The sequence below is a fragment of the Sciurus vulgaris genome, assembly GCF_902686455.1.
Source record: "Sciurus vulgaris genome assembly, chromosome: 18".
In the NCBI taxonomy this organism is placed as follows: Eukaryota; Metazoa; Chordata; class Mammalia; order Rodentia; family Sciuridae; genus Sciurus; species Sciurus vulgaris.
Window position 1 is genome coordinate 26,294,990 of NC_136479.1, and position 26,655 is coordinate 26,321,644.

At 48.2% G+C, this 26,655-nt stretch overlaps 1 protein-coding gene across 2 annotated transcripts in view; it reads right to left on the reverse strand.

The window, feature by feature from the left end:
• The window catches only part of MAD1L1 (mitotic arrest deficient 1 like 1), a gene marked incomplete at its 5' end in the record, with an annotated part of 369,275 nt that overhangs the window by 98,539 nt on the left and 244,081 nt on the right, over nucleotides 1-26,655 (reverse strand). Inside the window, one exon of one of the 2 annotated variants that reach the window (XM_079120676.1) lies at nucleotides 13,357-13,492. The exons of the other annotated variant lie outside the window; for it this stretch is intronic. Coding sequence (XP_078976802.1) covers nucleotides 13,357-13,392 — 36 coding nt within the window. Of the gene's footprint in view, nucleotides 1-13,356; nucleotides 13,493-26,655 lie in introns of those variants that run through there. 2 annotated transcript variants of the gene reach the window in all.

Below are 26,655 nucleotides of genomic sequence, written 5' to 3' on the forward strand. Positions count from 1 at the left end.
GATGGCAACCATTGGCTGAGACCATGAGGTCCTTCAGGGGATGGTGTTTCTAAGAATCTTTCATGCTGTCCTCAGAACACCATGTCCTGAAGAATCCTGGCCAGACAGGGGCTTCCCAAAAGGAGACACAGGGGAGTGTGAGGAACAAGCAGGTAAATTCAGCTAAAGCAGTGCACTCTCTGGGTGCCCAGTGGGAAACCCTGGGTGTCCTAAGGACCACGTGATCATCATCTCCCTCCCCCTACATGCAGCCTGGTCGGCACAGTGTGACTGGCCAGGATATGTGCTGGGCAGCAAGGGCTGGGCTCAGGGTGTACACCCTGCTCCCTGCACCATCGCCCTCCCCAGAAGCGGAGGCCCCATTTCTTCCTGGAAGGGAAGGAGACAGTGAGCCACATGAGACCCTCCTACCAGATGGGAGTTGCCAGGGGACAGGCCTTCACCCTACACCGTAGACCAGGGAAGTGACACGATGCAGCAGTACCTGCCTGTGACAGCACCCAACAAAGACCTACTGCACAGAACCGTTGACAAGGACAGCTACCACTCCTCCACTGCCCCCGAACAGTGACAACGGTGACAGCTACCGCACCTCCACTTGCACCTTAAGACAGCCACATCATCTTAGACATTTACTGTATTAGCTGTCTCCCACCAGGAGGTCAGCCCACGGGGACAGGGGCTACATCTGGTTCACTGCTGCTCCGCCAGTGCTGAGAACAATGCCTGCCACATGGTGTCCAATGTGAGTCTGCTGAATGAATGGATGACAGGCATAACATCTCCTAAGCCGAGATTACTCCTACGGGCTGAGGAATCAGACCGCCAACTGGTGAGGATAACGTGAAATAAGGTCTGATGGGTCCTGAGAAAGGGGTCCAGCCTCTCTTCTTTGATGACTGGCCACAGTCCCTCTGCACTTGCCTGGTCTAGTGGGGTGCCAGTGCAGTGCCACTGCTGCTGGGCTTCCTTGTGTGTGGGTGGCACTGCCTGGGGCCCAAGGTGCACATACTCTGGGGTCAAATCTGAGCAGGCCCCTGCCTGGGGCTAAGCTCACAGGAGGGAGGGCTTCAGAGCTAAGTGTGGGAAGTGTGGCCAGGCCTCAGAGACAACGGGGCTGCAAAGGGCAGGAGGGGAGCCCTGTCAGTGTCACCGATTATCAAGGCCTGCACAGCTACACAGTCCTCCCACAGACGGATCACACCATCAGATACACCCAGGCCTCTGCTCCAAGGAAGGACCAGCCAGTAGGTGCACCCCACGGATGGGGAGGCTGGGTAGAGGTCAGGTGGACAAGATGGCCTCCACAGCCCAGGGTGCTGGGTCAGTGTCCTCCCAAACACATCCACCATCTGGCCATCAGATATTACCCCATGACAGCCCACTGTGGTCTTCTCGGCAGGTGCCCCCTGCTTATAAAATCTGCTCCTTGCTGGAGTTCAGGTCCACATCTCAGGGGACTGAGCAGCTGTACGCTCCCTACTCTACATGGAAGCAACACAGACCACCCCACCCAGAGGAGTATGAGTGAAAGGCCCACTCCTCAGTCCATTGCTCAAGTCACAGAGAAGGGAAAACCCAGCTCCATCTCGAGTCCCACCCCCACCCCAGGCACCATCTTGCCATAGCGGGCCTAGGGATGTTTGCGCCAACACGAAGGAGCGCCACGCGGGGGGCTGGTGCTGTGCAGAATGAGCAGATGGGAGAGTGTGGACGGCTTTGCTGAGATCGCCGCTAGACGACAGCGCTGAAGAAGAAAGGGGGAAATGGCTGTAATCTTCCGCTAAAATTTGTCGCCTTGTTTGATTCACAGCTGAGAAAACTGTTGAGACACTGACAAGAATCTCAAAAGGAAAAGTTTGGAACCTTCCTTTGATGCGATGGTGCAATTATTGACTAAACAAAAACATTTCACTTGCTGAGTGAGCGGGCTGACGTTTTCTGTTATCAATGGCAGCTAAACAGGAGCAGTCAGTCAGTGGGAGGGGGCGCCACTCCCTGGTGTCTATCCTGGTCCAGTTTCCCCCCAGGCCACGTGTGTGGACTGTGCTCACTGAGAAGAATCTGCTTAGGGGGTCTGGGAGCATGGACCTCATGTCCCAGGAAACATGAAGCCAGGGGCTTTAAGGGGCACAGTGCAGCCCTGAGACTCCTCCCCTCGCCTGTCTACTCTGAGGGCTTCTGTCTCTTACTTAAGTCCACGTAAACTCAGATGAACAGCCGCCCTGGGTGTGCGATCAGCATGGGCTTCGTTTCTGTTCCTAAAGTAAGTTTTGCCCTCTAATGTGCTAGTGGCCTTGAGCAGGCCTCCCATCTCTTAGGGCCTCAGTTTCCCTCCATGAAAGAGTGAGTGGGGAATTGATCTTTAAGGACCTTTCTTTTCTAAGCACAAAACCTCCCTGAGTGCCTGCACAGGACCATCCACTCGGAGGCGCTCCTGCATCCCTGCCAGGCAGGTGACTGCCCCAGGGACCAGCTGCCCCTGGGAAGGTCTCGGGCAGCAAGCAGGGAGGGAGGGCCGCCTGCCACCCCTTATCTGACTCGCATACTAAGAGACCCTGCTGGGAAGAGGCAGCAACGCAAGGAGAATTAAAAAGCACAGTTAAATAACCGCCAATCCTTATGCATATTTATAAATCATCCAGCCTCAAAACCAAATCAATACCCCTCCTGGCAGAAGGAGACACAGCTTGGCAACAGGAGCAAGGCAGCTTTTGGTGGCTGCTGGGTCAGGGACTGGAGCAGGGGCAGAACTGAACCAAGAAAAAGGCAGAGGCCAGGAACCTAGCCCTGCCAGGTCCTCTGCTGGCCAGCATGACCTCCCCGTACTGCCCAGCCTGTGGAACCTGCCTGTATCCCAAATCCACACTGGGTCACAGCTCTGAGAGAGTGAGGGCAAGGGAGGGCAGGGCTGAAGAGGGAAGGGCCTGCCAGGACCCAGCACAGGTTGGGGACTCTTCTCACAACATCCCCTGGATGAGAGTCTACTGAGTTCCTAGCGATAAGGAAGATAACAATGTGGAATGGAGTGTTATCTGTCCACCACCAATCCCATGCTGAACCCCAGGTCACCAAGATGACCATGACAGACAGAGGGAGACCACCAGGGCCAGGCGACCAGGGAGCAGCCTCCCCCAGCCAGTGAAGGGCTGAATGCTAGGCCTCCACAGCCAGCAGCCTACTCTGGGGACAAAGCCCAGGGGGAGCCTCAGCCTCCTGGCTCAGGCCTTTCACCATCCTCTGGGCTGGTGATCTGTGAGCATTGAGTTCCCAGAGATGGACAAGAAGAAGGACAGGCAGTTGGGCTTGGGCAGCTGGCTCAGGTAGCCCACATGCCCCCTCTGCGAGGCCACAAGCAGGACAGAAAGGTGCCTCCTTTATGGTTCACTTAGATTCGAACTGGGTTAACCTGGGCTGAACCTCGGGCCTCCAGGACCATGCCAGCATCCTCCTGAGCATCCCCAGCCCACACCTGCTGCCCACTGGGTGGAGGTGGAGCGTGGAGCGTGCAGCTCTGGGGGGAGAGCAGGGCCCTCCCACCGCCCAGTGAGAATGGCTGTGCCAGACACGTGGGGCCCACAGGGAAGGACAGATCTGGCTACCACAGATGCTGCAGACCCCCACCCCCACCCCAGCCCTGACAGGAAAGGCCTGGCCTTTACTCACTTCAGAAGCACAACCTGGGCCTCCTTGAGGACTGTCTGAGGACCTGGGTCTTCCCCCAGATCCAGCTGAGGGGTGTGGGGCAAACGAGGTGCGGTGAAGTACTGGGTACAAACCCAGTCTTCCAAAGAGACAGCAAAACCCCTTCCCCAGGGGCCGGGGAGCAAAGGCTCTGGCTGGGGGAGGGTGGGAGACCTCACTGCCCCCAACCCTGACAGGCTCCAAGGACCCCTCTCATCTACTTTGCATTTTTTCTTTCAAACCCAATGTACATGCAGGTCACCTGTGCTTTCCTTTACATCCTAACTTAGAAAAAAGCTGGATGTGATCCATTTTTCTCCTAAATGTGCTCAAAAAGCAAAACAACTCCAGAGAGGGCAAAGCCAAATCGAATGCTCAAGGCCACAAAGAGGGGCCAAGGCAGTGCCCACCTGGGGACAAACCTTGATCAAGCCACATGAGGCTAGGAGCTATACCTGGACAGTCACATCAGAGCCTGTGGGAAGACGGCACCATCCAAGGAGAGGGGCCTGGGTCTCCAGAGGCTGGGGATGAGCTCAGGGCCAGTCTGTTGCAGCAGGACGAGAGGTGCAGCTGGGACCTGTCTTCACATCTTGGTCCTGTGTCCCTTCCCCGCCCCACAGCTGTCAAGGTGAAGGAAACCAAGGTGTTCCCTCCCCCATCTGAATTTGGCTTCCGACCCTAGCACACCACAGCTTTGGACACCCAGTGGCAGGGTAGAAGAGGCGGGTTGAAAGGAGGGCATGATACTCAGTGGCTATCCCCAGGCAAGCTTCCACCTTGGGACAGAGGAGACTGGCAGATGGCCTTTGCACAGCCATAAGATCCATGCTGGACAGACACGTGGGCTCATGCCTGGGCTTGGTGGCTGATGTGACCCAGCGGAGCCCAGTTAGGTCCCAGTTCTGCCAGCTACCAACTGCATGACTCTGGGCCGATTTTAGGGACCCCAATCTTGTTCTTGGGATGCCCAGAGGTGAGGACCACTGTCTCACTGGCCAGTGATGAAGGTAGCCATCCTATCCCACAGCCCACCATGGCGGGCACTGCCATACAGTGGAGGCAAGGGCTGGGCAGAGCAACGAGAGCACAAAATCCCTCCCACTGGGCATCTCATGTGTCTGCCATCCTCCCACACATCCAGTGCCACCTGGTGACCATGCACTCTCGTCAGCACTTCCCTGACCTCAGCTCTGTCAGCAGAGGAGGACCATCAGCACAGCCAACTTTAGCAAACTGCAATCACCCTGCAATCACCCGGAGACTCCCCAGGGTGCTCCTGGTGATCTGATATTGGAGGCAGCATGTAGACAATTTGGAGGGAAGAGTTGCAAAGAAAACCTACTTAACGGGAAGGGCTGAAGGCAGCCTGGATGGCCCAGATCCTGGCCCAGGTCCTCTCAACACCCGCCCCTGCCCCTGCACAGCTCCCATTGCCTCCCAGGACCGACACTGCCTGCAGGCCCTGCGGGTGCGTTGCTCTGGAGGGATTTGGCAGTGAGTGGCCAGTGCTCCTTGACAATGGTGACAGATCCGCATAGCTGCTCACGTTGCCAGCCTGGTTCCAGGCCCTACTCTTGAAGGAGGAGTGTGTCTCTGTTTGCACTTGTTGGGCTACAGTTAGGGGCTACTCTCCCTGGCATCACTCTGGAGTCAGGGAGCCAGGCCCCAAAACCAGCTCTGGAAATCAGGTGGCCTCTGCTCTCATGAGTTCTCCATTAGAAAGCGAACGGCCACAGCCCAACCACCGGACCCAATTCTTGAGCTGGCAGGAGGCCTCAGAAACAGGCTGGCAAATGGAGGATCAGCTCGTGAATGATGACAGTGTCTGAGGGCCAAGGGACACTGAGGACTGACTGGGACCTGGTGGGCATGGGCCACTCCAACACCTTGCTATGGACACCAGGAGCTTGGCTCCCCTGTCCAGGGCCTGAGTCACTCCAGGAGATACTCAACAAACTTCCCATTTCTGAGTGGACAGTTCAGAGGCATTGAGCACATTCACCTTGTGTGGCCAAACCACTAGCCACCTCTAGAACCTTCTCACTTTCCTACACTGAAACTCTGCGCCCATTTAACATCTAATTTCCTGCTGTGGTACCTACCATCCTACTTCTTGTCTCTAGGGATCTTGCAGGAGTAGAATCACTTAGTATTGACCTTAGTGACTGGCTTATTTCCCATAGTACAGCAGTTTGTATCAGAATTTCATTCTTTTTTTAAGGCTGAATAATAACTCCCCAGTATGGACAGACCACATTTTATTTATCATTTAATTGTCAATGGACACTTGGAGTGACTGCATTTTGGCTGCTGTGAACATGGAGTCCATGTTTGTGAGTCCCTGCTTTTGAGGCCTAGGAGTGGACTTGAGGTCACACAGCTAACATGCTTTCTAAGATCAACACAGCACCCATGAGGGCATCATAAAGCCATATGAGATGCGTCTCACAATATGTTCTGTCTGTGGCACCAGTCGGTTTATCTCTGCCAAGTTCAAGTTCTCCGGCCATTGAAATTCCTTTGCTTGGGTAAGGTCGGCCCAAGAATGGAATAGGCTTGAGACCCTGAGACTCCACATAGCCTCTGTTGGCCTACTTCTGACATAGATGGTGAGAGGGATGCTTGGCGAGGCCCACTGTGCAGGGTCCCTGGGGGTGCTGCCCTTCCACTGCCATCCTGCTCCCTGCCAGGCCCCATCAGTTCCTGGAGATCACCTGAGGGGAGAGCACTGGCTTCATTGTCACGCGAAGGACTGCGTGTCTCATGGCTGGGCATTTGCCTGCGTCTGCCATGCTGTGCCCAACCTTTACCACAGCCTGGCTGTGAGGTGACACAGGACTGACTATAAAGAACTCAACTATCCTAAAACCTTGGCAAGGACCACATGGAAATAAGGGAAGGTGCCGCAGCACATCAGCACATCACCAAGGCTGAGACCTGAGAATGACAGTGTGGATGCTGAGGCCACAGGGTGAGGCAGCATGTGGCTGTGGATCCTGCCACTCCCTCTGCCACCTGCTTTCTGCATTTTAAGGGCAATGGCAGTGAAGACAATGGGTGTCCTGATGGATACGAGCAAAAAAGACACCAAGTTGCCGCATGATGAGACTGTGGGCAACATGTGGGCTGGCCGAATGGCCTCCCTCTCCCGACCATCTGCTGTTCCATGTCTGTGGGGAATTAGGCCCCCCAGCCAGAGGGCAGCAGAAGTAGGAGGCCAGTGTGCTTGGTGCTCCAGCTGGTGCCCAGGGCTGGCGGGCCCAAGGGACTGAGCTCCTTGGGAGGAGATGGGAGAAGGGGCTTAGCATGCAGGACACATCATTCTTCTCATAAAAAATCAAAAGAAATCAGCAATGTGGAAATTTCACCACACAAATGTACATCAGCGAGCTGGCTTTTTTTAGTGTTCGGCGTTAATAAACATGAGCAGCCTGTGTTCACCTCGGTGGGTCTGGGCTTTTTTTCTGCTTTATAAGTGTCTTATTTTACATAAACATCCAGCAGGGCAGGCCTGGGCAGCAGGGCCAGGATGAGACACTGAGCCCTGTTCTGCCACAGCAACAGACAGAATGAAGCAGGGATGCACATGCTCCCATCTTCCCTGCAAATGTGAATGTACTTACGAGAGCCACCACAACGGGCCACAAACTGAATGCACAGAGTCCAGTGTTCACGTGTCAGCAGCAACACTCAGCAAGGAGATGTGACTGAAGTTAAGACTCCAGCCCAGGAAACAAGCAACAAGATACAAGATACAAAGCTTGGAAGTGAATTCACAAGAAAGGTGCAAATGCATCTGTAACGTGTTCCAACGAGATACAAAGAGGTCCCTGACAAGCGGAGACACTGATGTTCTTGTGCAAGAGAAAATGCTGAATCTCCTGAAGTCCATCTTCTTACTTCACATGATCCTGGTGAAGATTTCAAGTTAGTGGGCTGCTGCTCACACTGACCAGCACACAGAGCTCCCAGCAGGGGTATGAGCATGACATGGGGTCAGCAGGATCTCAGGGTAAAGCCTGGGCAGGGGTCTAGGGCAGCCAGAAGGAGGGTACCTGATTCTCTTCCTTGTAGCTCCCTCATGAGTCATTCCAGGCATTCAGGGCAGAAATGGAGGTTGACATGGATGGACAGCCTAGGACACTACTGGAGGACATAACTTGGGGCAGTGGGTGTCTGGACTGTGGTTGTGTCACTTCCTTGCTGTGTGGTGGGTCATCAGTTTCTACGGCCTTTGGCATAGCAGAAGCAATGATATCCCTTGCTTGTGGTGTCCCTGGAAGGTGTAAGTGGGAACACAGCCCTGGCACTCACCTGTTCTAAGGAAGAGGTCAGGCTCTTCCATGGAATAAGCCCTGGAACCTTGGGGCCATTTCAGGGACTCACCCCACACTCCTGTGAGGAATGATGCCCACAGAACATTCCAGAAGTATGTGCAGTGGGCTGTCAAGAAGTCAACTGTCCTGACCAAGAGCTGGGGATCAACAGCAGAACCAGAGGTATGAGAAGAGCCCATTCTGCCTTAGGGTCTGCAGGCAGAATTAATTAATTAATTCTGCTTCTAGTGTGCAGAGAGGCTTGGCAGGTCGGCCAGGGAAAGGGCACACGTCCAGGGCAAATAGGTTGCTCGTGGGGCAGCAGCCAGAGGTGAGTGGGACCAGCAAGATCCAGGAGGGCCCAGGGTGGGCAGCTCCTTGGCCCTGCAGGGAAGGTGGACTTAGGCTGTCAGGGCATCAACAGGGGGTAGGCTTAGGGACAAGGAGGAGGTGAGACTGGGAGCTTAGTGCTACTTCCTGTGACGCAGACAGGAGTAGAGAGGTCTCCAGGCACTGGAAGCTTTCTGCTCACAGGGAAACCAGCAATTTTCTACCCACTCCATTTCCAAAAAAGATACTTATTTTAAATGTCACTGGGCAGCTTGTCTGGGCTTTTTCCTGAGCAACACTTCAGGCGGGCGCACAGTAGCCTCACCCAGACAAAGGGAGGAACAGGCCAGGCCAGGCATGGAGGTACCCACGGAGGGCACCAGCTCAGGGGCCTCACTCTGGAATGCAGGGGGAAGGCTCAAAGGAGGGGTCCCTCCATCCCGACCACCAACTTTCCTGGAGAAGCACCCTGATTAGACAACACTGAGGGATGTCGGGGGCATGGGCTTTAGAGCCCCAGAGATGAATTCTGCTTAATTACATGCATGCTGAAGTATTTAGAGAAAAGTGTACAGATGTCTGCAATTTACTTTAAAATGCTTCAAAAGAATAAAACGGACTGATGGATGTGGAGGGATGGGTAGAGATGTCATAGAGCAGCACTAATGCCAGGAGATAGGTGGTGGGTAAGAAGGCATTCACTGTAACATGTTCTGTGCACTTGAAAATGCTTATAATAAAATGCTGAGGAAATCCAGGACTGGATTTAAACGCTGGCCCCATTACTAATGGGTGACAATAACTCAAGGGGGCACCCATAGAGTACCAGGGAATGTCCTCATGGAAACTTGCTGTTGCCAAGTGGGGACATGGCCCATCCTGCTGGGAAGTCAGTGTCCAGCAGTCAGGTCACCTCATGGACAAACTCCTCTGTGCCCCAGGTGATATGAGCACTTGACCCTGGTCCTAGCCCTGCAGACCACAAAGATGGAAAACCATGTACCTTATTGCCAATGTGCGACAGTGAGGCCTAAGGTGTTACCATGAATAATGACAATAGCCACAGCATTGGCTTGGCTTCCCAGGGACAATATGGGCCCTCTAGGAGCTGCACATTCCCAAAACAGCCTGCAGGGAAGGCCCACACTCTGGGAAGAGTGCTGACAAAACCCCAGATGTTGGAGGCTAAGCCCTCAAAGGCCAGGGCCCACCCGCCATGAATTGGGGCATTGGATGGGGGTCTATTAGAATTAAAGGCAGCAAAAAAGGACACTGGGGCCCCTGTTGCCAGGTTCTTGGTCCCAGGTCAGTGCCTAGGGCAGGGAACAGGAGACCACTGGCCCAGAGGCTCCAGAACAGGAGAGCCAACACTCCTGGGTGGGCAGGAAGCTCTGGGTTTCAGACCTGGGGGCCATGACTGGGTCTCCCCATGCCCTGCTCCTGTGGCTGCACCAACAGCCCTAGAAATGGTCTGGGGCCCACAGCTCTGGAGGTTCACCAGGTGCACCCAGTTCTTGTCCTCCTTGCGAACACTGCCACAGGTTCCACCTATCTGCTCTAAATGCTAGGTCTGAGTTCATCCTTCACATGCCAGCGGCCTGGGCCTCAGCAGCCATCTCCAAATGGGGCCTTCTCACAGCCCTGTCAGCGGCAGCCTGCTCTTGCATCCACCTGACCCCTGGTGGGAGACCCTCCTATGCCTACGCTTGGAACCCCTCCCACTCCTGGCTACATTAGGAATGCAGTGTGCCACCCCTGGCCAGTGTGCAAATAACTGATGACCCTCAGAGAGGATGGCATCGTTGCAGTCAACCCCCACACAGGCCACTGCAATGACCGAGCTCCCCTGAGCACACAAGTGCACCCACAAACCCAGCAAGAAGTAACTGGAGATTTGCTTCCGCACCAACCAGCTGCAAACTAATTATGAAAAGTTCCAACTAGTTGGGCCCCTCTCAAGCATATGTTCCCAATTAAGCCATGCTGCAGCTGAGTCCAATCAATCTTCTATGCGCCCTGGCCTGGAGAGGCTCTCCTCCTTCAGAGGGAGCAGGGAGCAGGAGATGGTGCTGAGAACGAGCACGTCAGCAATACTCTTGGGTGGGCTAGATGCTAACTGAGCACTTCCAGTCCCTCTGCCCTGTCCCAAGACCAGCAGGTTGCAAAGAAGTCTGGGTATTCAGGAGCCATTGGCATTAGATGCCATGGCCAGGCCACCTGGGGAAGCCAGGTGGGACCCAGGGCCAGCATCCAGGGGCATCACAAGTCTGGGGATACTTCCTGAGGTGTCCAGCTTCAGGACAGAGATGTAATGAGGAAGTAGCCTTTGCCCTCAAGGATAGAAAGCACAGGAGATGCGTATGAGCATGTTCTGAACACCAAACCTGAGCCAAGGGTAGCAGAGTCCTGGCATGTAATGCCCCAACATGTGGGTATCATCACCTCTCTCTCATGAAGGAGGTGTTGGGACTCAGAAAGTCTGACATGTCCAGCACACCCAGTACGGCCCACACCCTAGGCTGGTGGCCCTTCTCTTTCTCCATGTATGAATTACCTTCCAATCCACTCACTCCACCTGGGCCACTCCTGAGCCAGCCATGTTCCTGCTCTCCTTCTGTCAGAAGCAGTCCCTGTGACAGGCTTTTGTCACTGCTCAGTGAGACGCATTACTCAGGTGCTCCTTCACACCAAGTGGACAGAAAATGAGTCTAGCTCTGGCATGGGGGTTGGACAGGAACTTCTCTTACTATGGGTGACAACACCAAGGGACAGGACTAGCTCAGCCCTGGGTAGATGCTTTTCACCACCCTGGCACAGATGTAGCTGGGGCCACACAGAGGAGATGCAACCCAAGGGGCCACCACCTGCAGCCAGCATGGGAACTTTATGCTGCGGTTGGTGGCCTGGTAAGACAGAGTCAGGCCACCTGGGCCACAGGAAGCTCTAGATTCCCTTCCCAAGAAGTGCTCATGCCTGAGAGGAGGGTGAGAGAGGTAGAGGGACAGGCCAGGAGCACAGAGGGAGGAAGACAGGGCCCAGCTCAACCCCAGCTGTGCTCCTCTGCCCAGGCACCCTTGACCAAAGTGCCCAACTTTTGAGCGGAGGTCTCCTCACCAGAGAAGGAGGGCCACACTACCTCACCCCAGGGGAAGGTATAGTAGGTGTGGTACGAGTTAGAGGTATGTGGTCACCAAAGGAATGACACTGTGGGGTCTGGGGATTTGGACCACTGCTCAACCCTCCTCAACAGCACCCATGTGTAGGGCAGGCACGACCCTGGGATCCCCTGGAGTCCAGCTGAGATCTAGTGCTGTTGGAGGTGGGGGTGGCTCAATCCTGGGGCATAGAGTTGGGGGTCTGCCACTGTGGCCTGGGTTCTGAAGGAGACCAGGGCTGCAAGATGGCAAGTAGCCTGACTCCGAGCAGGCAGAGAAAGCCCCGGCAGGCAGAGGTCTGTGCCAGGGAAGATCAGGATGCCACGGGGCCCGTGTGGCTTCCTCCCCCAGTTTGACTCTAAAAAATCTGCTTTCAGTAGCATAATCACAGCTGGCAGTGGCGGCAGGGCTGTCTAAAAGCTTCTTCCATGGCAAGGGCCAAACACATAGCCTCCCTCCATGCCTCTGAGCTTGTTTCCTCCCTGTTGACCTGGACAGTTATCCCTGCAGTCCCAGGCTGGGCTCTTGGCCATCCTGCCATAGTATTAACACTGCTCTTCAGGACACCAGCCCTAGCCTTCTACTGCCCCCTTGGCCACGCTGTGGGTATCACTTACACACACACCCAGCACCTGTCTGCATGATGGGTCCCCACTTCACTGCACTGTGGGAGTGAGAGACCTGGGTTCAGAGAGCAGGTGTGGACATGAGGTGACAGTGGTGGCCTACCAGGCAGGTGCCCAGCCCGTCAGCTCTGAGCAGCACCTCACAGCAAGGGGACCATCCTAATAAGGGCACATGGGGAGTTCTACAATCACAGAGGACCTGGCCAGCTACACTCTCACGCCAACCCACATGGGTGCATAGACTAACTGGTCCTCACCAGATGTGCTGACCTGTAACTCCTATCAGGGACATTCAGGTAACCATACCAGAGTGTTCCGACTCAGGATGGTGGTGCCCGACATCCCTCAGGATTTACATGGCACAGCGCTTACCTCTACCTTGTCTCATTACTCCTCAACAACCTCTCCAAGCCCACTGGAGGGCCCCTTGTGGAAAGGCCTGGAAGCCCAGAAGCAGAAAAAAGGGGATGAACAGTTCTGGTGGGGACACACAGTGCCCCAACATGCAGGAAGGTTGGGGAGTCATCGAGCTGTGAGCTCAAGTTCTATTCAACTAGCTCCACAGAAAGATATCCGAAAATCCATTCTGACAGCACCACGGCCAGGCAGCCAGGGATCGACCCGGCAGCACCCCAGCTGAGGACTGTGGCCCAATTAGAACAGAAGATGACAGGTCCTAGGGCCAGGCACACAGTCCAGCTGCAGCTTGGAGTGCCTCACTTCATCAAAGTTGTCACCTCTCCCATCACCAGGAATTGGTAACAGAAAGGAGATTTGATTGCCTCTAATAGGTGCCAAGATAAAATCAACAGCCTGTCTAAAAACTGGGCAATCTCAAACCTGTGGGTTTCCTCCATGGAACAATTTAAGTCGGGAGGATGAAAACTAAAAAGTCAGTCAACTGAAATAGTACAGACAGCAGTCCAACATCACAACCATAAGTGATGGGCATGTGTGGGGGTGCCAACGTAAAGACGCGCAGAGAAGCCTCCCTTGATGCTGAACCCATGGGCCCTCCCCACACCAGATGCTGAGGCTCCAGATGCTGTGTCAGTACAGAAGAACAGGAAAAGAGGACAAAAGGAAGACCCCGGATTAGGAGGTTGGTGAGTGGCACAGGATGTCACTCAGGAACCTGGAATTCCTATCCAGGTAAGGAAGGTTGTACAGGAGGAAGTTCTCAGTTCAGTATGGGCGTCTCTGGGGCAGAATACGCGTGCCTGTGGCTGCCCTGGTGCCTACCTGCAAGGTGCGCCTCTCTAGCTGAAGCTCCAGCATCTTCTTCTCTTGTTCCAGGCGACTCCGCTCCCCCTCCAGCTCCTCAACCTTCAACCTGCAAGGAGAGTAAGACTTGTGTGGCAAGGCAGCTACTGCAGCCTGTGGGCCAACAAGAAGCTGCGTGTTAGGAGCCTCAGTTGTAATGTTTTGGTTCCAAATTCACACATGAGACTCCAGGCTGCCAGGGAGGATGCTAAGAAACATGCACAACCGCCCAGGCACAGGTGGGGCTCTGGCTGTCACCTGCCTAGGTGGGGGGCTGCCAACTAGTGTGTGGCTAGAAGCGTGCAAAAGCAGGTGGGAGTCCAGTGGATCTTAGGTCCCCAGTTCCACTCCTGGAGGTGTGAGTGCACAGTGGAAAGGACACTGAGAAGTGGGAATTTGGCCTCCCGGAAGTCTTCCAAGTGGGTGAAAAGTCAAGGACAAATTCCTAATATGGAGGGAGCTGATGACTGGGAGCCAGCGGGGAAGAACTGAGATGACAAACCAAAGCAGGTTCTGCAGTAACCTCGATCCAGACGGCAAAATAAGGACCAGGTATGAGACACGGACAAGGCAGTCTGGGCTCCACCTAGGACTATCTGCTTTGTCTTCACTGTTATTTTGAAAACATAGGAAACACCCACCTGGCTTAAAAACCAAGAAGTCTGTTGAAGCTCATAGTGATGAAACTACTAGGACAGGCACAGTAGCAGCAGTGCTGTCCCCACAGCCCCACAGAAACCTCAAATTCAAGGAGGTCTTGGTGCAGAGAGTGGCAGTTACTCTAGCTGAGACCTGCTTCAGGACATCTGGTAAATCACAAAGAGGACTTGAAAGGACCACAACTAAGAAACTTCCTGCACCTCTGAAAGTAGATCAAGAAGATATAAGAATACAAAATTACCCAGAATCTATGTGTTGAAATTCATGACACCTGCCATCCAAGTAGAGATCACCAGGCAGAGAAGCAACAGGAAACATGGGCTGCAAGGAGGACGCTAATCAATCAGCTAAACCTACACAGACGACACACATCACAACTGGCCAACAAGGACAACAAAGCAGCAATTTAAACTGGTGGAAAACAGAACCGTTAAGGACAGACAGGAAAGATGTAGAAAAACCAAATCACATTTCTAGAGGTGAAAGTTACAACATCTATGGGACTCATGGTAGACCAGCTGGCAAAAGGAAGGTCTAAGAACAGCAAAGGAACATCCAGAGCACAACACAGACGGAGAAGAGCCTTTCCAAACAGCAGAACTGCGAACAACTTCACGAGGCATGAAGGACCTGCAACTCAAGTCCCAGAGGAGAGGAAAGGAGGTGCAGAAAAACTACCTGCAATCCAAGCCTGGCAACTGCAAGCCCAGACCCAGGAAAGGAGCCCAGTACAAGAGACACGAAGATGGCAGACCCAAGGCAATGAACAGTCAAACAGTCCAAAACCAGTGATAAAGAAGCAACACCTGAAAAGCCATGGGGGGTGTATGGGGGCAGAGGAGGTTCACCCAACACAAAGCACCTTGGAAGACAGCAGAGATCTTTGAAGTACCGAGAGAATTAAAAAAAAAAAAAAAAAAAAAAAAAATCAGCCTAGAATTCTAAGCTCAGTGAAAATCTTTAAAAGAGAAAAGCAAAATAAGGTTTTCAGACATACAAAGACTAAGGAACTCTTTGCCAAGCAAACCTTCGGGCAGGCAGGAGAAGACAATGGATGAAAGCAAGGATCCAAGCACAGGAGTGAGGAGCAGTGGAAACAGGGCAAATATTGGGGGTTTTCATAGCTTTTAAAAAAATACTTAAGTCAATAACAAAACATACTGAGTTTAAGACAGTAGAAATAAAATGCACAACAACAGCATACAGTTTGAGTTGAAGCCACATAGCAGTTATGGTGGTTATGCAATATGCGAGAAGGTATACAGCATCACTTGACAGTGGACTGCATGACGTCAGAGATGTATGCTAAGAACCTGAAATAAAAAACAATGAGTAACTGTGAAAATCAATTTTAAATCAACCAATTTTTTTAAAAGGGAAGAAAAACAAGAACAAGAAGAGATGGAACAAGTGAGAAAGAAAAAGAAAGATGGTAAGATGGACCCTAATCATATCAGTTATTGCACTAAATGTAAATGCTCCCATCACCCCAACTAAAAGGCAGAGACCATGAAATTGGATTAAAAGGTATCACCAATTACAGGCTGTTGACTAAAACACACTTTAAATATGAAATGCAAAATGAAGTAATGCTGTCACCAGGAAACCAAGAAGTGAAAGTGAACAGGCTGCTTCAAGCAGACAGTATAGTTCAGAGTGAGACTCATTGCCAGGTAGGCTGATTCCTAACAATGAAGAGATCCCCTGAAAGAGAGGGTGTATGATCTGGAACACATGAGCACAAACAAAAGAACTCACAAGAAATGCAGCAAAACCAACAGGGCAGTGAGAGAAACCAACACATCCACAGTCACAGTCACCAACACTACTAGCCAAAATCAGGGGACAGAGACTTGAGAATATTATCAATACTCTGACCTTCATAACATTTATACCTACTCATCTGTGACAGCAGAATACACATTCTTGTCAGGTGTTCTCTGAAAATTTTCCAAAAGTTAGACTACATACTGAACCATAAAAGAAGGCTCAATATATTTAGGGGGATTTGAATAGCTCTAGTATGATCTGTCTATAGTCAAATTTCCCAGAAACCAGTACCAGAGAGTTACCTGCAAAACATAACTTACATAACCATCCAAAACTATGAAAACTAAAGAGAGAACATGACCAGGTCATGGAAGGTGTACACTGACAACTGCAGGTGCTGCCAAGAATCTACAATGGCCTATGAATCTGGAGAGAAAGACCTGCTCACAGGTGGGAAGATCATTGTTGTTAGCAGTAGACTTTCTACATTTATCTACAGAATGACAACAGTGCCAATCAAAATCCTACAGGTTTCTTTGTACAAACCAACATGCTGACTCTGAAATTCATATGGAAATGATTAATGAACTTAATCAAAAAACACAAAAAATGAAAACAGAGGGCTATCTTAATTTCATGAGTTACATTAAAGTTAATTCACCAAAAACAGTGTGGTACTGACCTGAGACAAACACTTACACAAACACACACACACACACACGCATACAATCTATTTTGTGTGTTTTTTAGTACTAGGAATTAAACCCAGGGCCTCAGGTATGTTAGGCATATGCTGTACCACTGAGTCACCAAAATAAATAGTTGAAGGCAATCTAATGTAGAAAAGATAGTCTTTGCAGCAAATGGTTCTGAGGCAAATGAGTTTCTATACATGGAAAAATAAGAACTGAAATCCACATCATGTACAATATCTAAAAAACAACTTAAAATGGAAAGAAACCTACATGCAAAAAAAATTTGAAAACTATTAAAATACAGAAGAAAAATATTGTAAATTTGGAATTGGCATAGATTTCTTAGCTACAAACCCAAAGCATCATACATAAATGAAATACAAAACAAAACTGAGTGATGCATAGTGGCATACACCTGTAATCCCACTGACTAGGGTAGCTAAGGCAGGAGGAACCCAAGTTTGAGTCAGCCTCAGCAACTGAGTAAGATCTTATCTCAAAAATTAAAAAAGACCTGGGGATATACCTCAGTGGTAAAGTAATCCTAGGTTCAATCCCCAGTACCAAAACAAAATATATACACACACCAAACAACAACAACCACCAAAAAAAAACCAGCAAAAACAACCAAAAAAATTGAACCTCATCATAAATAAAAACTATTCAAAAAGCAAAATAGGTATTAAAGAACTTCTATCCGAAATATATAAAGAACTCCCCTAACTCAATAATAAATAATCAAATATGCAATAGATTTGAACACACTTCACCAAGATGTGTGGATAGTAGATAAATACATGAAAAGATGCTCAACATTATTAGTCATCAGAGAAATGGAAATTAAAACCACAATGAAACACTGCTACACACCTGTCACAAGGCCTGAAATTAAGACGGACCACAGCATGAGCTGGTGAGGAGCAACTGGACCACCCAGTGCCAGTGGGAATGACAGGTTACCACTGCTGTGGAAGACAGGCAGGCAGTTTCCTAGGTTAAACACATAACCACCAGCCATTCCACAATTAGGTATCTGCAAGAGAGAAAAGTATTTCTATACAAGGACTTTATTTGTAATATAAAGCAGTTTTGGAAGACTAGCAAAAAACTGGGAGAAATTCAATGTCCATCAACAGAGGAATGTATAAACAAACTGCAGTACATCCATACAACAGATACTACTCAGCAATAAAAACAATCACTGATATGTGCACATGGTCATAATGCAAAACGATTTGCTGAGTGAAAGAGGCCAGATAGAAAAGAACATGTCACATGGTTCCATTCAGCTAAAAAACTTACACAATGTCAATCAATCTACAGAGACTGAAAGCTGATCAGCAGGTGCTGGGGGTACAGGAGAGAAAGAGGTGGGGAGGGATTATAACCAAGAAAGAGGAAATATTTGGGGGCGAGAGTAGATTCCCTGTCCCAAGCGTGGTGCATACATGTGAAAACTCAGCACACCATCTAGCCCAGGACGTGCTTCCAGAAGCAGAACCACTAGTCAGAGGGTGTGCGCCTCTGTCATCTGATGGACCTCACCAAGTACCCTCCCCGATGAGTCAGAGGCGTTTCTTACTCACTCCAGTGCCCTGAGCACAGATGACTGGCTGTAGCCCGATGCAGCCCTGGCTGCAGGCAGGGTGAGGTGTGCCGCAGGTGACAGTTACATACAGATTCATGTATGTGCAAAGGGCTGTACCTACATATTTGGTCATTGCCATCGTCCCCAGCTAAAAGAGGGAAAACTGAGGCTTGTGAGGTTAAGTGGCAGGGCAGATCATGAAGCTAGTGAGGAAGTCCTTGCAGATGGCCCCGGGCTGACCCTCTGGCTGCCACAAGCAGGGTTTCCCATTATGACTCTACAGGTGTGTGGCACAAACAGCCTGTGGGGCCACTCCACAGAGGAACTTCTGCAGGGAGGGGCTGAGAAGGACCCCCTCAGGATGATATGCTAAATTGGACAGTGTGCAATCTGAAGCTGTGTGAGCAGAAGGCTCTGGAAGGCTAAATGCCATTGGGCCACACTGGGCTACAGACGTATTTGAACAGAATGGCTGGCCACAATCCATCCTAGTGAGCTGTCAGAGGGTAGAACCCACAAAAATCATATTTGCTCAATTTACAAAGAGTGTGCTTTCTGTTGCTGTCCTCCTTTTAGGAAAAGTATTTATGTCGCAGAGAAAGAGGGAACAAAAAGAGTGAATGCGTGAACAAGTACAGTCACATGCCGTGTAGTGACAGGCATGCACCCTGTGGTGGTCCTATAAGATCACCTGGTGACATCACATAGCATCCTAGTTCATGGAAACAGCCTGTTGGCTCACATGTTGATGGGACAACTGATGACATGTTTTTCTGGACATGCCCAGTCACTAAGCGATACATATGTGCACATTTGTTCAACAAGCTCGTCACACTGCCTGGCTGGCCTCCTCCTTGTAGGCCCTGGCCACCTGTTACATACAATAAGTTGTCTCCTACTGGGTTAAGAATACGATATACTAAAACAAGACTGGTCCCATGTGCTGAGATTTTCAGTGGCAGGCAGATTAGGTGCTGAAGTTTGAGGGTGAAGTACCGATGAGGGGTGGCAGCTTCTGTGGTTTATTGAAGTGGGAAAGAGTTGACCCATGCAGGAGGCACAGCGTGGTCCCTGTAGCCCCAGAGCAGCACAAAAGTTAAGCTGAGAAAAGAGTCCAGTACATAGCGGTGAAATTCAAATGGAATGCACAATGTGGCTCAAATAACTGAGCAGCAAGCAGGAGGCATAAGCAGAGGAGCAGACGCAGGCAGCAAAGAAGAAACATATAATACACGCAGAATCTAAGCATGAGTGCCAAGATGGTTTTCTGTGTGGTACACAGACGCTCCAACCGAAGAGGAACTGACCCGGCACAAGGACAGGAACTGTCTATGCTGTGCGGACACCAGCAGCATGGGCTGGCTGAGAAGGCCTGGATGTCCCCACGCCCAGCACCTCATTGGGCTCTCCAAGCACCCTCTGCAATGAGAAGACCTAGGCCTGCAAGGAAGGGGCTGCTCCTGCAGCTAGACATTAGGAGCCTGGGTCCTTGTGGTACCAAGTTAAGGAAGAAGAGCCCAGGAGACAAAATAGGGGGCCGAAGGGCAGCAAACCACAAACAGAGCAGACTGTGACGGGCTGGACTGTGATAGCACACAGGAATCTATATGCACCCATGCAAAAGAAACAGCTGCTGTACAGAACTCCAACAACATGCTCCCTGCCCCATGGCCCCAAAGTCTCAGCACCCCCAACAGGGGAGGGCCCGTACCTGCAGGAGGCCACAAGCACCACTGGCACCTGGGCACCCTAATCTCCAGGGGAATTGGAGGCCAAGGCAGGAGAATGCTGAGGCCAGTTTCAGAAACTTAGGAAGACCCTATCTCAAAGTAAGAAATAAGAAAACGGGCCAGGGATGTAGCTCACGGCAGAGTGCTTATCTAGCATCTGTGAGGATTTGGGTTCAACCCCCAGGACTGTCAAAAACAAAAGGGAAGTTCCCCACCAGGGCCCATGGGCCCAGTGGCATACCCAGGGTGTTCAGGGTACTCGGACGGTGTGCCAGCAGCGTTGACCTCGTCCCAGGCACCGGAAATTCCTTGCTCTTTGCCCCTACATGGTCACTGGAGCTTCCCCACACGAAAGAACTCATGCAAATGCTCAGAGAGACAGGAGCGGCAAATGCATCCATTCTTCCTTCTTGGAGACAACTACAGATGCTATGAATCCCTGGGACGTTCTGTGCATAGAAATTTCAACGATTACTGACCTAATGCATCCATTGCCTCCAGGATGTCTAGGATTGTTACTTCCAAAATAGGCTCTTGAAAACCATTTGAAGCACAATAGTTATAAAAGTTTTTTTTTTATTTCTAAGAGGCCATAAACACTAAAAATGTTTGCACTTATCAAGAAAGTATGCAAAGTTAAATCAGCAAACTATGTATCGATTGGAGAATTGGTGGAAAAAAAAAAAAAAAAAAGCTAGATGAGGCACCAAGAGTTCACAGGATTTGGGAGAACATGGAGCAGGCAGACCCCAAGAGTGAAGGAAGATGGCATCAGAGCCTCCTGGGGCCTCTGAGTACCACAGGGAGAAAAAGAGTCCATCTTAAAAAACTGTACCACTGGGGCTAGGGAGACAGCTCAGTCAGTAGAGTGCTTGCCTTGCAAGCACAAGGCCCTGGTTCGATCCCCAGCACCGCAAAAAAAAAAAACCAAAAAAAAAAAAAAAAAAAAACTGTACCACTGCCTATTACCAGGAAGAGCTACAGGGGCTAACCCTAAACCCAAGCCTAAACCTAACCCAACTGGAATTTTACAGTATCCTTATATCAATTTCTATTCTTACTCCTAAACCGATCCTTCTTACTGTTTCAGGGAGTGCAATGCATTGTCTGTGCATTAGTTTTGTTTCTTGGAAGAGTACATCTCAGCAGTAACTGCCTTCTCCATATTGCCTCCAAGACAATCATTTGCACATTAAGTCTTTGCTCAGACCATTGGGACAACTCTGTTTGAATAACTCACTGTCTCATGACCCCAAACACTTTTAAGCTCCACCCTCACCTCCGGAAAGTAGGGACCCACTGCAGATGAGGGTCCGATGTGAAACCCTCACCAGTCTGATTTATACTTATTACATAATCATATCTTACAAATGTTTTCAACACCTAACCTCTTTTTTCCTCTGACATACACTAGTAATAAATCACAAACTTGAATAATCCATTCTCTCTTTTCCATGCCTGTACCCAAGTACCTAGACATTGCTGGAGAAAAGCCCCAAACCAGGTTGAGTGGGTTCTTGCCAAATTCATAAATCCAGACTTTGTGTGGGCACTTAACACTATCTGTACAATCTTGCTATGTTTTTTTTCCTGGTGAGCTGCTATTCCACTCTATACCCTAGTATACCTACTTCATTTCATAACCTCTTATGTGACTAATTACTTAGTAAATTGCTCAGAATATGATTGCAAAATTAAAAAACCTACTATGATCCCAAATTTGCAAAAAGAACAACTTCTTACTCTGAATAGGGGAAAACTCGAAAAAATATTCAAAATGTTACCAATGTGTTATGGTTTAGATATGAGGTGTCCCCTAAAAACTCCTATGTTAATGCCAGTGGTAAAATTTTGATTCTGGGAGCTATAACATAATCAGCAGATGAATCCTTTTCATGAATTAATCATTTGAAAGGACTAACGTACTGGGTGGTAGCTGTAGGCAGGTGAGGTGTGACTGAAGGAGGTGGGTCACTAGAGGCATACCCTTTGGCAATGTAACTTGTCCCTCTGGCCCTTGCTTCTTTCTCTGTTTGTTGGCTACTGTGAGATGAGCAGCTTTCCTCTATTAAGCCCTTCTGCCATCATGCTCTGCCTCATCTTGGGCCCAGAGCAATGGAGACAGCTGACCAAGGACTGGAACTATGATCCTAAAATAAACTTTGCCACCTTTGAGTTGTTCTAGTCAGGTATTTTGGTCATAGTGATGAAAACCTAACTGATACACAATGATAGAAAGTGGGATAATTTTTACTTTTTATTTATTTAGAAAATATTTAAGTCACCTGCTCATTTAGGAAAAATGTTAAACATCTTGTTTAAATCAATACCTTAGAAAATGCAAGTACCCTGTAATCTCATCTCTTCCACCTTGTAAAATATCTACTGTTAACCATTTACCTTTTTTCTGCTTTGTTTTCTGTATATACATGAAAGGATATATAAAGAAGTTTCTCAAATGTGGTCACTGCATCACTTCTTCAAAATAAACTAGGGTGCTTTTTATAAAAGCAGATTTCCAAACTTCATCCTCTAAAGATTGTGATTTCATAGGTCAGGAGTTAGGTTGCAAATCTGCCTTTTCCAAAAGCATCTCAGGTAACCTATGTGTGTAGTACTAATGACCAAGAACTTCTTATATAGTGCTTAAGCTTATGTGCTTTAAAATCAAACAGGACCCACCACTTAGGAGCTGAAACCCTTGGGTGTGCATTGCTTAACTTTACTGAATCTTAGCTTCCTCATCTGTATAATTAGGATAAAAGTAGCATCTGTATCATAGAGTCATTGTAAGAATTAAATATGACTATATGTAAAGCATAACAGTACAATGCCTTACACATGTATCACTCAATAAATGTAAGAAGCTAACATGTATGATGCATATTATATGTCAGGCATGGTTCTATGAACTTTATATAGATTAATATATTTGATGCTGTATTTTAACCTCTTATGGAGACCTGTGTAAAGAGAGAGTCAGAAGTGGCTGATAGAAATGATCCAGGTCTGGGAATGTAGTTCAGTGGTAGAGTGCTTGCTTAGCATGCATGAGACCCTGATTTCAATCTCCAGAATCACCACCTCCCACCACCAAAGATCCAGTAGAAGGGAGAAAAAAAAAAAAAAGATTTTGCAGAAATATAAAGGAGGGGAAATTTGCCAGGACTATGTCCTTGATACGAAAAGAGAGGAGGTACCTAGTGCACAAATTCAAAGAGATTCACATTGCTAGAAACAGTCACACAGGCAGTAGTAGCTGGGCTTTTGGAAGTGAATGTTTCTCTCGCTCCCTCCCTGCCCTCCTTCTATCTTTCTCTCCTCCCTTCACAGATACTGTAAACTTTTATTTATAGAATTTAATGTCAAGCTAGGTGTGGTGGCACATGTCTGTTATCCAGCAGCGTGGGAGGCTGAGGCAGGAGGATCATGAGTTCAAAACCAGCCTCAGCAACTTAGCAAGACCCTGTCTCAAAAGTAAATAAATAAAAAATTTTAAAAAACACCCAAAATGGGCTGGGGATGTGATTCAGTGGTAAGCACCTTTGGTTTAATCCCTAATATCACCCACCCCTGCCAAAAAAAAAAAAAAAGAAAAAAGAGCGAATTTAATGTCAAAGTTTTAAAGACTGCATTCATGGCTCCATCCTATCTTTATTGAAACTAGTGATTGTACTTCTGGCATTTTAATAGGTTCTAAGTTTGATATAAATTCTTCCTTGACATCAAAAAAAAAAAAAAAAAGGGAAAAAGAAAACAAGATATCAAATTAACAATCTAAGCATCTAAGCATCTACCTAAAGCAGTTAAAAGTTAGGTAAAGGGAATTGAAGAGAGGGGAGGGGGTGTGGGGATAGGAAGGACAATAGAATGAATCAGACATTATTACACTTATTACATATATAACTACATGACCAGTGAGATTCTACATCATGTATAACCAGAAGAACAAGAAATTAAACTCCATTATATATGATGTATCAAAGTACATTCTACTGTCATATATAACTAATTAAAACAAAAGAATTTTTTAAAGTTAAAAGGGAAAAAATAAATCCAAAGCAAGCTGAAAGAATGCCATAATATAAAACAAGAATCAATAAAATTGAAAATGGAAAATGGAGAAAAAAAAAATCAAAGAATCCAAAAACTACTACTTTAAATAGATCAATCAAATTGTAAAGTCCTAATAAGGCTGAAAAAGAAAAGAAACACAAAGTTAAGATATCCAAAATGAGAGAGAAGTTTCTACTGCAGATTGCAAAACAAGACATATAAATGGCCAAAAGGTATATGAGAAAATGTTCATCAATCATCAGCAAGCACCTGGGAAATGCCAATCAAAACCTCAAGGAGGCATCACTTCACCCCTGTTGGAAGGCTATTATCAAAAGAACAAAGATAATTGCTGGTGAAGATGTGGAGAAAAAGGAACTCCTGTATACTATTTGGTGGGAATGTAAATGAGTATAACCATTATGAACAACAGTAAGAAGTTCTTTAAAAAATTAAAAATAGAATTATCATATCACCCAGAAATCCCACCAGTGGGAATATGCCCAAAGCAAAGGACATGAGTATGCCATAGAGACATCTGCACGTCCCACGGTTACTGCAGGACTATTTCACTTCAAGAAATGGAAGGAACCAAACTGGTGCAGACCACTCTGGAAAGCAGTATGGAGATTCCTCAAAAAAAAAGAGGAACGGAACAACTATTTGACCCAGTTATCCCATTTCTCGGTATATATCTAAAGGATTTAAAATCAGTATACCACATCAATGTTTATAGCAGCTCAATTCATAATAGTTAAGCTATGGAAGCAACCTAGGTGTCCTTCAACAGAAGAATGAGTTCAATCTGGTACGAATAAATAAAACTGAACCCAGAGCAGCAGGCCCTGGAAGTGGAACTGTGGTTGCCAGGGGAGGAACAAAGGTCACACAGGAGGAAAGCTCAGGGACCTACTATGCACCACCGTGACCACAGCCAAGAATAATGTATCACACACACTGGAAGACTGCTGAGAGGGCAGATCCTAACTGTTCTTCACACACACACACACACACACACACACACACACACCAAAAACAAAACAAAACAAAACAAAAAAAGGGTGTGTTGGGGGAATCCTACCAAGCAATAAAAAGGAATGAAAGATAACCAGGCAGATCAGTAAAAAAGTAAAGGAACTAGTCTGGTGCAGTGGTACACGCCTGTAATCCCAGCAACTTGGAAGGCTGAGGCAGGCGGATCACAAATTTGAGGCCAGCCTGGACAATTTAGCAAGACCCTGTCTCTAAATAATAAATAAAAAAGAGGGCTGAGGATGTTGTTCAGTGGAGAACAAGTGCCTCACATGCATAAAGCCCTAGGTTCAATCTCCAGGGCCAATCAACCAATGGGACTGAGGGTGCGGCTCAGTGGTAGAGCACCCCTGGTTCCAATCCTTAGTACAATAAAGGCAGGGGAGGGGAGAGAGGAACTGAACAACACTATAAATCAGTCAGATCATAAAGATATACACCTAACAATAGAACAGACATTCTTAAGTGCATGTAGATATTCTACAGAACAGACCACATGTAAGACCTTGAAATAAGTCTTAAGTTAAATTTATTAATGTAATGGAATTACTGCAATGAAATTAGAAATCAATCACAGAAGGAAAATAAAAAGCTCACAAGTAGGTGAAAATTAACTCTTAAACAACAATGAGCTGAAGAAGAAGTCACGAGGGAAATTAGAAAATACCTGGAGACCAAAACCAAGAAGGAAACTTAGAGCTGTAAATGCCTAAATTAAAAAAAGGAAGCTCTCAAGTCAATAACCAAACAGTACAGCTTTAAGAAACTAGAAAAAGAAGAGCAAATTAAACTCACATCCAGCAGAAGGAAAGAAAGAATAATCGGAGCAGAGATGATTAGGATCGAGAACAGAAATGCAACAGAGAAATCAACAGACCCAAAAGTTGATGATTTGAAAAGGTCAATAAATAGATAAAGCTTTACTCAGACTGACTAATAAAAAAGAGAAGATTCAAATTATGAAATTTAGAAATGAGGGCGGGGATATTACTGCTGATTTCACTGAAATAAAAAGGATTATAAAAGAATACTGTGAACACATGTACACACAAATAGGATAACTGAGACACAATGAAGTCCTGGAAACACAAACTACCAAAACTGACACAAGAAGAAATAGAAAATATGAACAGATCCATAACAAACAAGGAGATTATATAGTACTCAAGAGGACCAGATGGTTTCCACCAAACATTGAAAGAAATAAGACCCATCCTTCCCCAACTCTTCAGAAAGCTGATAAGCAGAGGAACCCTTCCTGATTTGGTCTGAGAATAGTATTTTGCTGACACCAAAGCGAAAGATGCCAAAGAAAACTGAGATTAACAACCCTGATGAATATAGATGTGGAATCCTTAACCCCACCTCGGCAAAATGGAGAGGGTGCTACCAGGTATGCACAGCTGTCTTGATATCTGGAAACCAGCCAGTGTGACACCCGACGTCAACAGAATGAGTAGAGGCAGAAAAAGCACTCACCTAAACCCATCACCCCTTCACAAGAAACACACACAACAAACAAGAATAGAAGGGGTTTCCTCAACATGATAAAGGGCATTTTTTTCCAAAAACCCATAGATGACATCAATTCCAACTGCAAAAGATGGCAAGCTTTCCCCTAAGAACAAGAATAAGACAGAATGGCCTGTTTCCATTACTTCTATTCAACACAGTCAGAGCAATTAAGCAAGATGCAGAAATAAAAGGCACAAGAGAATGTAAACTGCCCTATTCAGATGCCATACAA